Below are 13,232 nucleotides of genomic sequence, written 5' to 3' on the forward strand. Positions count from 1 at the left end.
GATTTAGACCCAGTGGTGATGAAGGACCGATGATGTATTTCTCAGTTGGGATGGTTGTAAGTTGGGGGAACCTGCAGGCGGTGGTGTTCCCCTGCCCCTGCTGCCCTCCTCCTCGGTGGTGGAGGTGACTGGTTTGGGAAGTGCTGTCAGAGCAGCCTGGGTGTCTGCACACTGCAGCCGTTGTGTGCTGATTGTGGAGACGTTGAAGGGTGTAGAGGATGGGGAGCGGGCTGCTTTGTCCCGGATGGTGTCAAGCTTCTTAAGAGCTGTTGGAGCTGCAGCCACCCAGGCCAAGTGGAGGGTAAATCATCGCACGTGTCCCCGATGACCCGCACCACAGAAAGCATCCTATCCTGATACATCACGGCTTGGTACGGCAACTGCTCTGGCCAAGACCGCAAGAAACTGCAGGGAGTTGTGGACACAGCCCAGCGCGTCACGCAAGCCAACCTTCCCTCCACTGACTCTGTCTACGCTTCCCGCTACCTCGGGGAAAGCAGCCAACATAACCGAGGACCCCTCCCACCCTGGACATCCTCTCTTCTCCCCCCTCCCATCAGGAAGAAGATGCAGAAGCCTGAAAGCACGTACCACCAGGCTCAAGGACAGCTTCTATCCCGCTGTTATCAGACCCTTGAATGGACCTCTCATACGCTAAAGGTGAACTCTTGACCTCTCATTCTCCCTCATCACGGCCTTCTCACTTGAGTTATCTACCTGCACTGCACTTTCTCTGTAACTGCAACACTATATTCTGCATTCTGTTTTCTTTTTACTACTTCAGTATACTTATCTGTCTGGATGGCATGCAAACAACGTTTTGCATTGTATCTTGGTACGTGTGATAATAATAATCTAATCCAACAAAGGCATTGGGGTGTGAGGAGGTAAGTCACAGTGCAGAATACCCAGCGCCTGACCTGTGCTTGTAGCCACGGTATTTACGTACGATCCAGATGAGTTTCTGCTCAGAGCGGAGCCCCCAGGATGTTGATGCTGTGGGTCTCAGCTTAAACTTGGGTCTCCTTTCTTTTTCAATCTTTTTATTAGTTTCCAAATTAATACTGATTAATATATAACATCGATGTTTGTACATGTAATACAAGGAGATCGAGGGAACAATCATGACGTAATCATAAAAAAAACAAAATATAAAAAAAATCTGTAGATCTCACGATCTCTTAGTAAATGAATATAATATAAAAGAAAGGAAAGAAAAAGATTTATCGTGTATATAAAAGAAAAATAACCCAAATCAATAAAAAAAAATTACAAACAATTTCTCAAACCAAACTAAAAAGAAATATTTGAAAGAAAAAGACTGGACTGAATTTCTCAATAGGAACAGAGCAATATTATGTTGGCAACTCCATTCCTCTAAATTGGAAAGTTATTGAAAAGGGATCTATATCATATGAAAATATTGAATAAATGGACTCCAAATGTCTTCAAATTTAAGCAAAGGATCAACAGTACCACTCCTAATTTTTTCCAAGTTTAAACATGATATAGTTTGAGAGGGTCTCCTGAACAAACAGTGGGAAAGTGGCCTTGTCTACTGAGTGGTTGCTGTAATTGGGAGAGCCTGATTTCTCAGTGGTATGCACACAGCTTCTGGTTGCTGTTGTTCTGTTGTTAAGCAATGAACATGTGAACCCATTGGTTCTTCTTGTCTGTGGTAGGGAAAGGCATGGACCACTCGCTCTCCACAGCCCAGCTCTTTGTTTCCGCTAAGGATATCTGGGTCCTCAGACAACCAGATCTTGGTAAGCACTCTGCTTGCTGTCCTGCCTATCCATGTTCCCGTGATGACCCTCCATGTACTGGAGCAACTGTGAACGTTGTCTTTCCATGTCCAGTGCTTCCTGCGCAGTGTTCAGAATATTGAATCCATGCTTCTGTCACTAATGCCAGGACAGAGCCCTGGAGTGGGATGTACTTAATCTGCTTCTAACTACTTCCTTACCCTATCCTTCCAAGCTCTTGCCGGTTGATCCCAGTTCCGCTTAGGAAGCAAATGAAGTCAACCATCCGTTGAACCCCTGTTTCACATTAACCTTCATCTCTGGGTTCTCATTAAGAAATGTAGAGGAAAAGGACCAAGGGTAAAATTTCAGGCCTGGAGGTGTTAGATGCACCGAGAGAGAGAATGAGCTGGTTATGAGATCCAACAACATGGGCAACTGAACTGGAGATCAGAACATGTGACGGAGATGGGGAGTTGCCTCGTATTGTGGTCTCAGAATGAGTTGGGAGAAGTCCTTATTTCAATGCGGGATATACGAAATCAGGAGAGAGTGCAGGATGAAGCGTTTGGAGAACAGAAGCAGAAGATTCAGTGGACCACAGACCCCGCCTCCCATGTCTCCGTTGCATGGGCCTCCCTTTGAGCTGAGGTATTTCTCTGTCCCCTGAGCGTACAAGACACAAGTGTTTGAAGATGAGGTGCCGGGGCCATAGTGAGCTACTCACTGAGCCCTTTCCCCATCTGCCCTCGCAGGCCGTTCTCCAAAGCAGGTCCTGGAGCTGTGATGTTGAATCATTTGCTACGTTGACACTCATTGATGTATCCAGGAAGTCTTCACTTCAGAAGACTTTCAACTGGTGTTTTTTTCCAGAATTTGGGAGGACTCTTTCGTTGGGAAAGGGATAGTTCAGGCAGTGATATACGTGGTGAACATAGTTAAATGCCGGATATGGTCAATGAATAGAATAACACCTCACTTGGGAAAATGTCCCAAGAGCCAACACAGCTCATTGGTAAGAAGTGGACGGCAAGTCAAGGATCGAGGGGTTGGTTAACAAACAATCTGCTGGAGGAACTCAGTGGGTCGAGCAGCGTCCGTTCCTCCTTCAGGTTGTTGCTCCAGTTTCCAGCGTCTGTAGTCTCTTGTGTCTCATTAAAGTTGGTCACACAGAGTGAAGGGGGAGAGGCGGAGGGGTGCACGGAGCATTGCACTGCACAGTGCTGTCGTTCCCTGTGACCTGGTGGAAGGATGTTTATCGGGCCACTGGATCCTGTTCTCCATGAGACACCCTGCATCCAGCTGAGAAGGGAAGCAGGCCTCTGTGCAACTCCTCATCTGAAAGACAGCACCTCTGACCCCTGGTGTCGTCCCCTGGCGCAGGTTAGGCGCTCAAGTCTGTAGACTGGAGATAGTGTGAGACAACTGTCACTGTGGGCAGATGACTGTTTTACTTCATGGCCTTGCACCAACCTGAGCCGATAGTTGCCCTCAACAACTTGTGTCTGTGTATTTGCAGGTGACAGGAGCAGTGTGGGCAGCTCAGGTAGCATGGGCAGCATTCGCAGTGCTGGCAGTGGGCAGAGCACAGAAAGCGGCAATGGACAGACTGCCAGCAATGGCCTGGAGAACGGCAAGGTATGAGAGCGCGATGCCCATCACTGAAACAAGGTTGGAAGTTGGCCGCTGGACCCTGCAAAGCCCACTCTCCACCTTCTGTGGATTGGAAACACACCTCAGTGCATCCTTGATACCACGTCCAGGAAGCAGTGGGAGGGGAAAGTGATGGAAGTGGGTGCAGGACCTGGGGCAGAGGTTGGTTGGGTGGGGGTGTTAGAGATGGGGTGGGTGATGGGGTTTGTTAGATGGGCAATGGGGTGGGATATATGGGGTGGGCGAAGGGGTCGGTGGGATCGGTCAGTAGGAGTCCGCAGACATTTTGAAGCTCCTCTGAAGGATTTGAAGTCCGTCCATCTTACATTTAGCCCCCTCCATCACCAACCGGTGTCCAGTTTCTCCACAGTTCCCACCTTGACTGTCTGTGTGCCTCAGTATCTCCACAGCCACTCTCTGCCAACCTGGCCAATGCTCGAGTGTGTTCCCCCACCCACCCACTCCCCTGTCTGTGTCATTGGGCACAGCCAGCGGTGACTTGACCCCAGTTCTACCAGCTGTCTCAGCTTTTTGATTTGTCAACTCGCCCTCCCTCCCGACCAATCACAGTGTGAAGAGAGCAGGGATCCATTCCCCCGCCACCCAATGTCAGCTGACTGACCGACAGATTTTATGTGATTAAAGGCTGTGTGGGACTAATCGTCTAATTCCGGGACAGAAGCTAATTGTCCCTGACATTCTGTACACTCCCGCTCTCCCCCCTTGCTCCCCCCCTCCCATTCCCCCTCCCGTCTCTCCCGGTCCTCCTTCCTCCTCTCCTGCACCCCCTCCCTCCTCTCCCACTGTCCCCCTCCCTCCTCTCCCACTCTCCCCCTCCCTCCTCTCCCACTCTCCCCCTCCCTCCTCTCCCGCACCCCCCCGCCTCCTCTCCCACTCTCCCCCACCTCCTCTCCCGCACCCCCTCCCTCCTCTCCCACTCTCCCCCTCCCTCCTCTCCCGCTCCCCCTCCCTCCTCTCCCGCACCCCCTCCCTCCTCTCCCTCTCCCCCTCCCTCCTCTCCCACTCTCCCCCTCCCTCCTCTCCCACTCTCCCCCTCCCTCCTCTCCCACTCTCCCCCTCCCTCCTCTCCCCCTCCCTCCTCTCCCGCTCTCCCCCTCCCTCCTCTCCCGCTCTCCCCCACCCACTCTCCCCCCCCTCCTCTCCCGCTCCCCCTCCCTCTCCCGCTCTCCCCCTCCCTCCTCTCCCGCACCCCCTCCCTCCTCTCCCACTCACCCCCTCCCTCCTCTCCCGCTCTCCCCCTCCCTCCTCTCCCCCTCCCTCCTCTCCCGCACCCCCTCCCTCCTCTCCCCCTCCCTCCTCTCCCGCACCCCCTCCCTCCTCTCCCGCTCTCCCCCTCCCTCCCCTCCCGCTCTCCCCCTCCCTCCCCTCCCGCTCTCCCCCTCCCTCCCCTCCCGCTCTCCCCCTCCCTCCCCTCCCGCTCTCCCCTCCCTCCCCTCCCGCTCCCCCTCCCTCCCCTCCCGCTCTCCCCTCCCTCCCCTCCCGCTATCCCCGTCCTCCCCTCCCGCTCCCCCTCCCTCCCCTCCCGCTACCCCTCCCTCCTCTACCGCTCCCCCTCCCTCCTCTCCCGCTCTCCCCCTCCCTCCTCTCCCGCTCTCCCCCTCCCTCCTCTCCCGCACCCCCTCCCTCCTCTCCCGCTCTCCCCCTCCCTCCTCTCCCGCACCCCCTCCCTCCTCTCCCGCACCCCCTCCCTCCTCTCCCGCTCTCCCCCTCCCTCCTCTCCCGCACCCCCTCCCTCCTCTCCCGCTCTCCCCCTCCCTCCTCTCCCGCTCTCCCCCTCCCTCCTCTCCCGCTCTCCCCCTCCCTCCTCTCCCGCTCTCCCCCTCCCTCCTCTCCCGCTCTCCCCCTCCCTCCTCTCCCGCACCCCCTCCCTCCTCTCCCGCTCTGCCCCTCCCTCCTCTCCCGCTCTGCCCCTCCCTCCTCTCCCCCTCCCTCCTCTCCCCCTCTCCCCCTCCCTCCTCTCCCGCACCCCCTCCCTCCTCTCCCGCTCACCCCCTCCCTCCTCTCCCGCTCACCCCCTCCCTCCTCTCCCGCTCACCCCCTCCCTCCTCTCCCGCTCACCCCCTCCCTCCTCTCCCGCTCACCCCCTCCCTCCTCTCACACTCTCCCCCCCCCCCTCCTCTCCCACTCTCCCCCTCTCCCATTCCCCTCCTCTGCCGGTCCCCCCTCCCTCGATCCTGCCTCTCCCACCCCCTCCACCCTCCAACCCCTTTTCTTCCTCTTCCCTGCCTCCTTGCTGTAATTCGGGGCGTGTGCTGGGGATAGAAGACACCACATACAAGGTCTCAGACACTCAGGCAACGTAAAACAGCAGCAGGGTTGGAGCTGGTGAAACGTTCTGGTCAGAAGAACCAAAATACAGACCTGATGCATCTCCCTGTCCTTGTCTTGTGGCAGGCAGTGCCCCCTGGTGGGGATCCGGCACATCAGGAGGTCTGCGTCAGTACGGAAACTCCCAGCCAACAGGTCGACCAGTCGGCAGGTAAGAACCAGTCTGTGTGTTTGCCTGATCTCTGCCTGTGACTGCTTCAAGGCCGCTGTGCACTATGGTGTAATAAGTGGCAGCTTGCGTGTGTGAAGTGTCCAGCGTGGGTGAAGCACCTCAGGGTGTGTGACAGCAGCACTATCGAACAAACACCGACTCTACTGAGATGTTTTAGGGAAGTTGTCTATAAGCTAAGACCATCTTCAAGGTGGTAAAGGGTGAAGAGGAATGTGCAGAGGGATCTTGGGGTCCAAGTCCAGAGCTCCCTGAAAGTGGCCATGCAGGTAGATAGGGTGGTAGAGAAGGCGTACGGCATGCTTGCCTTCATCGGTCGGGGCATTGAGTACAAGAGTCAGGAAGTCATGTTGCAGCTGTTCAAAACTTTGGTGAGGCTGCACTTGGAGTATTGTGGGCAGTTCTGTTTGCCCCGTCACAGGCAGGACGTGGAGGGCTTGGAAAGGGTGCAGAAGAGGTTCACCAGGATGCTGCCTGGATTGGAGGGCATGAACGATAAGGAGAGGTTGGACAAACTTGGGTTGTTTTCTCTGGAGCGGCAGAGGCTGAGGGGAGACCTGATAGAAGTTTATAAAATTATGAGAGGCATGGATAGAGTAGACAGTCAGAATCTTTTCCTCAGAGTAGAAATGTTAAATACTGGAGGGCATGCATTTAAGGTGAGAGGGGGAATGTTTAAAGGAGGTGTGCGGGGCAGGTTTATTTACCCAGAGTGGTGGGTGCCTGGAATGGGCTGCCGGGGGTGGTGGTGGAGGCAGATATAATGGTGGTGTTTAAGAGGCTGCTAGATAGACACATGAATATGTAGGGGAATGGATCATGTGCAGGCAGAAAAGAACACGGTAGTGTAGCGGTTAGCGTAACGCTGTCACAGCGCCAGCGACCTGGGTTCAATTCCAGCCACTGTCTGTAAGGAGTTTGTACGTTCACCCCGTGTCTGCGTGGGTTTCCTCCGGGTGCTCCGGTTTCCTCCCACCTTCCAAAGACGTACGGGTTAGGAAGTTGTGGACATGCTATGTTGGTGCCTGAAGTGTGGCGACACTTGTGGGCTGCCCCCAGAACACTCTATGCAAAAGATGCATTTCACTATGTGTTTCGATGCACATGTGACTAATAAAGATATCTTGTCTTATAATTTGGCACTGTGTTCAGCACAGACATTGTGGGCCGGAGGGCCTGTTACTGTGCTGTACTGTCCTAGGTTCTAAGAGGCTTTGGGCTTCGGCTCCAGTAGTGAGGGTAGAGTAAGTTCAGTGCTGATTCAAGAGGCACACACAAATGCACAGAAAATAGCAAATGTTCACTTGCACACAGCAGTAGGATCCATGCACAATATCCACCATGCTGGAGAGGGCTGTTCGACTGCTCTGGATGGAGGTAGCGGTGTGGAACTCTTGCTTTGACACCTCTCGCTGCTCCCTGGTTTAGAGGATCATTGGTCCAGGCCTGAGTGAGTGCTCGCCTGGGCCACTCCATAATGAGGGGGTACACGGGAAGGGTTCATTGCCTAATGCCTCAAAGTGGAAAGGAGCCTGCACGGGTGCAGTAAACATCAGACCACAGTAGGCCTGCAGAGGTCTGGGTCGAGGGCCCATCACTGGGAAACTGAAGGACCTGAGGTCCAAGTGTGGTGTCCTTTAGAGCAAGCTTTGTTCACTCAGAGGCATTCCCCTCACTACTGCGGACACACCACACGCAGGGGTAGGTTGGGGGTGGAAGCTGGGTATAAGGTGGAGGGTTACTGCTTGCGTTGGTGGCAGAATTGGTAGTCAGGGGAACGGGGCAAAGCTGCCTGGAGCCACGGCAACGTGGTGAGGGTCGGGCTCGGGACAGTGGTGGTGCAAGGGGGTCTGTGGTGAGGGTGGGAGCCCTCAGCAGATGGGTAGCCAAGGTTGGGGTAAAATATCTCAAGTCGAGTTCATTGTCGTGTGCACAAGTACAGTGAGGTGCAGTGCAATGGAAAACTTGCTTACAGCAGCATCACAGGCACATCAGTACAGATAACACACAATATAAGTTATAGCAGTGAAGAGAAAGAAGGACTGTGCAAAATAAGACATAGTGCAGAACAAATCCACAGAGACTTGTCCATGTCATGCAAGAAGTGATCTGTCGGTAAGTCAGCAGATGAATGGTTTGAGCCCGTTGGGCAAGACTTGCAAAATTTAACATAGAACATAGAACACTACAGTTCAGTACAGGCCCTTCAGCCCACAATGTTGTGCCGACATTTTACTCTGCTCTAAGATCTACCTAATCCTTCCCTCCCACATAGCCCCCCATTTTTCTACTATTCATGTGCCTATCTAAGAATCTCTTAAATGTCCCTAATGTATCTGCCCCCACAACCTCTGCTGGCAGTGCGTTCCACACACCCACCACTCTCTGTGTAAAAAAAACTTATCCCTGACATCCCCCTTATACCTTCCTCCAATCATCTTAAAATTATGTCCCCTCATTTTAGCCATTGTCGCCCTGGGAAAAAGTCTCTGACTGTCCACTCGATCTATGCCTCTTATCATCTTGTACACCTCTATCAAGTCACCTCTCATCCTCCTCCTCTCCAAAGAGAAAAGACCTTGCTCACTCAACCTATCCTCATAAGACATGCTCTCCAATCCAGGCAGCATCCTGGTAAATCTCCTCTGCACCCTCTCTAAAGCTTCCACATCCTTCCTATAATGAGGCGACCAGAACTGAACACAATACTCCAAGTGTGGTCTAACCAGAGTTCTATGGAGCTGCAACATCACCTCGTGGCTCTTGAATTCAATCCCCCGACTAATGAAGGCCAACACACCATACACCTTCTTAACAACCCTATGGACCTGCACGGCAACCTTGAGGGATCTATGGACCTGGACCCCAAGATCCCTCTGTCCCTCTACACTGCTAAGAGTCCTGCCATTAACCTTCTATTCTGCCTTCAAATTCGATCTCCCAAAGTGTATCACTTCACACTTTTCCGGGTTGAACTCCATCTGCCACTTCTCAGCCCAGCTCTGCATTCTATCAATGTCCTGTTGTAACCTACAGCAACCCTCTACACTATCCACTACGCCACCAACCTTTGTATCATCAGCAAACTTGTGGGTGGGGAGGGGGGTTTGTTGGGGCTGCTGCTAAGGGGTGGATGTGGCATGGTGCAATCCCGAGTGAGAGCCTGAAAAGACTGGCCAGGTGATGATTTGAGCAGTGTGGTCTCAGTACTGCAGTGGGAACATCACCTTGGAATATCTGATCAAGTTTCTAAAGGGAGTCTTGAACCAACGACCTTCTGACCCAAAGGCAGGAGTGCTCGCAACTGAGCCACCATCATTACCTGGAAGTGAACTCCTGGTTTAATATAGGTTCACTGTCCTCTCCCCCCACCCCATCCCTTCCCCCCCTCCCCATCCCTTCCCCCCCCACCCCATCCCTTCCCCCCCCTCCCCATCCCTTCCCCCCCACCCCATCCCTTCCCCCCCACCCCATCCCTTCCCCCCATCCCTTCCCCTCCCATCCCTTCCCCCCCACCCCATCCCTTCCCCCCCACCCCTTCCCCCCCACCCCTTCCCCCCATCCCTTCCCCTCCACCCCATCCCTTCCCCCCATCCCTTCCCCCCATCCCTTCCCCTCCCATCCCTTCCCCCCCACCCCATCCCTTCCCCCCCTCCCCATCCCTTCCCCCCCTCCCCATCCCTTCCCCCCCACCCCATCCCTTCCCCCCATCCCTTCCCACCCATCCCTTCCCCTCCCATCCCTTCCCCTCCCATCCCTTCCCCCCCACCCCATCCCTTCCCCCCACCCCATCCCTTCCCCCCATCCCTTCCCACCCATCCCTTCCCCTCCCATCCCTTCCCCCCCACCCCATCCCTTCCCCCCCTCCCCATCCCTTCCCCCCCACCCCACCCCTTCCCCCCCACCCCTTCCCCCCCACCCCTTCCCCCCATCCCTTCCCCTCCACCCCATCCCTTCCCCCCATCCCTTCCCCCCATCCCTTCCCCCCCCATCCCTTCCCCCCCATCCCTTCCCCCCCATCCCTTCCCCCCCCATCCCTTCCCCCCCATCCCTACCCCCCCCATCCCTTCCCCCCCCATCCCTTCCCCTCCCCCTTTCCCCTCCCTATCCCTCCGCTCCTCCTCAACACTCCCTCCCCTCCTCTCCCCTTCTGTCACCTTGGCTCTCTCCTCTTTCCCTCCCCTCCTCTCTCCTCCACCCTCCCTTACCCTCCAATTTTCCCTTTGCATTCCTATCCTTCCCCTCTCCTCTCCGCCTTCTCCCTCTCCCCCTCCTCTCCCTCTCCCCCTCCTCTCCCTCTCCCCCTCCTCTCCCTCTCCCCCTCCTCTCCCTCTCCCCCTCCTCTCCCTCTCCCCCTCCTCTCCCTCTCCCCCTCCTCTCCCTCTCCCCCTCCTCTCCCTCTCCCCCTCCTCTCCCTCTCCCCCTCCTCTCCCTCTCCCCCTCCTCTCCCTCTCCCCCTCCTCTCCCTCTCCCCTCCTCTCCCCCTCCTCTCCCTCTCCCCTTCTCCCCTTCTCCCCCTCTCCCTCTCCCCCACATTGCTCCCCCCACCCTCCCATTCTCTCATCTCCTGCCTACTTCCCTCACCCCCTCATCCCTCCCTTCCCCTTCCGCTCTCCTACCCTCCCCTCCCCTCCCATTTCCTCCACCACTCCTCTCCCCACCACCAGAAGGTGAAACACACCTGTCTCTGTCTCTGTGAATCCAGGCCCGGCAACGTACGACTGATTTATGCCGAGCCGGTGGTTTGGTTTGTTGGCCCTGACCTGTCTCTTACCTTGAATCGTGCGCAGTGCTCCCACGACAGGTTGGACTGTGGCTGGGAGAGAGTGCAGTCTGTGGGCTGATGGATGCCAGACGTGGTTCTGTTGTCTGCCAGCACTCTCTGTCACTCCATACCATGTTGTTATGGAGATCAGCCTTCCCATTTGCCCTGGGCCCTTTGTCCTTTAACTACCTGGTAAACTGGCAGCTCGACTTTACAGCTACTTGCTGTGGCTTGCCTCGGTGTGATGTGGAGAGAGTTTGCCTGCGTCCTCTGAGAACCGAACGTCACGTCGTATCTTCACTACTGGGGGTCCTGCCCCTCTGTCCTGCCTCCCAAAGTTGCCCAGCCACTGATTTCTGATTTGTTCTCTCCCTTTTCCACACCTGTTGGGATGCGACCCTTTTATCTCGCTTTAAACGTGTCCTCTGGCCCTGGACGTCGTTCACGGGGACTGGGGCCTGTCGGTGGGACGCAGGTAATCTGCTCCAGCCCGGCGAGAGCACAGAACCGGGGGAAGAGCTGGGACTGGGAGCTCGTGTTTGGAAGCACCCAGCCAGAGTCTGCGATCCCCAGTCTGCGCTCAGGGTGAGGTGGGGGGGGGGGGGGGGTGGGGATCGTACCCCAAACCATGTTCCCCACTTGGAATGGACAGTCCTGCCTGTGTCCTGAAGGGAACAGTTGGGGAATGTTGAAACTGAGGCCTAAGGAAGGGGTGATGTAAATCTGGACTCCCTGTCTCCTGAAGCTCTCACAGTGCCGTTAAATACCAAAGTCTCTGAAATAGTTCATCAAACTATTGGTCAGCCTGTGTGTGATTTACCCCCAGGCTTGTGTGCGTTTTACCCACCGGCCTGTGCCTGTGTTTTACCCACTGGTCTGCACCTGTGCTTTATCCACTGGCCTGCGTCTGTGTATTATAGAATCATAGAACAATACATCACAATACAGGCCCTTCGGCTCTCCATGTTGTGCCGACCTTCAAACCACTCCTAAGCCTATCTAACCCCTTCCTCCCACATATCCCTCTATCTTCAATTCCTCCATATGCTTATCTAGCAATCTCTTGAACTTGACCAATGTATCAGCCTCCACCATTCTGCGCATCCTTTACCACATAGCTGCCTGCGTCTTACCCGTCAGCCTGCACGTGTTTCACGCACAGGCCTGCCTGCATTTTATGCACCAGTCTGTGTACATTTTACCACATGCCTACACGCATTCTACCCACTGGTCCATAGACTTGTTACCCACCAGCCTGTGTGCATTTTATACACATGCCTGCACGTGTTTTACGCACCAGCTTGCATGCATTTTATCCACTGTCCTGCGTATGTAATACCCACTGGCCTGCGTATGTAATACCCACTGGCCTGCGTATGTAATACCCACTGTCCTGCGTGTGTTTTACCCACTGGCCTGCGTGTTTTTTACCCACTGGCCTGCGTGTGTTTTACCCACTGACCTGCATATGTAATACCCACTGGCCTGTGTACGTAATACCCACTGTCCTGCGTGTGTTTTACCTACTGGCCTGTGTATGTAATACCCACTGTCCTGCATGTGTTTTACCCACTGTCCTGCGTGTGTTTTACCCACTGTCCTGCGTGTGTTTTACCCCTGTCCTGCGCACAAACTCTGTGTGAGAACATGGCTCCGATTCTGTCTGCTCCCGATGGGTGGGTGCATGCTGCACTGAGCGGGGAAGGGCTTGTTAAAGTGCAGCCAGATTTGCAGTGCTGCTGAGACCCCCTAATGCTAATTCCCAGAGATCACATTTCAAAGATAAAATGACCATTTGGTCAAGGAGTGCGGAGCAACCTTCCTTTTGACAACCGATGACAGCACCTGTCCAAACTCCCCTTCTTCTCCCCCTCGCTCTCGAACACTAGTTTCCCCTCACGCATGAGTGTGTGAGGCTGTTTTCAGTGACACACTGAGCTGTGGAAAGGTCCTGCCGCAGTGGCTCGGGGGGGCACGTCCCCGAGGTGCACACAGGTCCTGCCAACTTGGAAGGAGCGGGGGTTGGAACTAGGCCGAGCTATGACCCCTGACCCCCAGCCTCAGGTCTGTGCTTTCATTTTGTGAATGCCACCTTGTCACTTGTGTTGAGGTGAGAGAGTGGTGGTTAAGTGATCAGTGTGACAGAGCTGAACAAAGCAAGGCAAGAGGGACTAATAGACACCCAGAGCTGACAATCCTACATAACTATACAGAGAGGTTAAAGGGTGGAATGATCGCAGAGTCATTTGGCACAGAAACAGGCCCTTAGGCCCATCACATCCATGCTGCTCGTTGTACCCATCTATACTAATCCCATTTACTGTATTAGGTCTGTAGCCTTCTGTGCCCTGGTGACTCTTGTCCAGCTGCTCCTTAAATGGGATTATCTGCCTCCACCACCTCTTCAGGCAGTGTGATCGGGACTCCAACCTCTGTCTGTGTGGATAAAATCCCCTGCCAATAGCTGTTAGAAAGCTTGAGTAGAAGTGGGTAAGGTAACACAAGGTCTGTTTGTGGTCCTAACCAATGTGGAGAGTGTTGATAACTTGGG

General features: G+C 54.8%; 1 protein-coding gene across 8 annotated transcripts in view; it reads left to right on the forward strand.

The window, feature by feature from the left end:
• The window catches only part of LOC127580049 (caskin-2-like), a 227,874-nt gene that overhangs the window by 191,673 nt on the left and 22,969 nt on the right, over positions 1-13,232 (forward strand). For 7 of the 8 annotated variants that reach the window (XM_052033195.1, XM_052033194.1, XM_052033199.1 and 4 more), the window contains 3 exons: positions 1,683-1,766; positions 3,265-3,383; positions 5,814-5,898. In XM_052033195.1, the coding sequence (XP_051889155.1) occupies positions 1,683-1,766; positions 3,265-3,383; positions 5,814-5,898 (288 nt within the window). The remainder of the gene's footprint in view (positions 1-1,682; positions 1,767-3,264; positions 3,384-5,813; positions 5,899-13,232) is intronic. The other variant, XM_052033197.1, reaches the window with a different exon arrangement.

The sequence above is a fragment of the Pristis pectinata genome, chromosome 18 (genome assembly GCF_009764475.1).
Source record: "Pristis pectinata isolate sPriPec2 chromosome 18, sPriPec2.1.pri, whole genome shotgun sequence".
NCBI lineage: Eukaryota > Metazoa > Chordata > Chondrichthyes > Rhinopristiformes > Pristidae > Pristis > Pristis pectinata.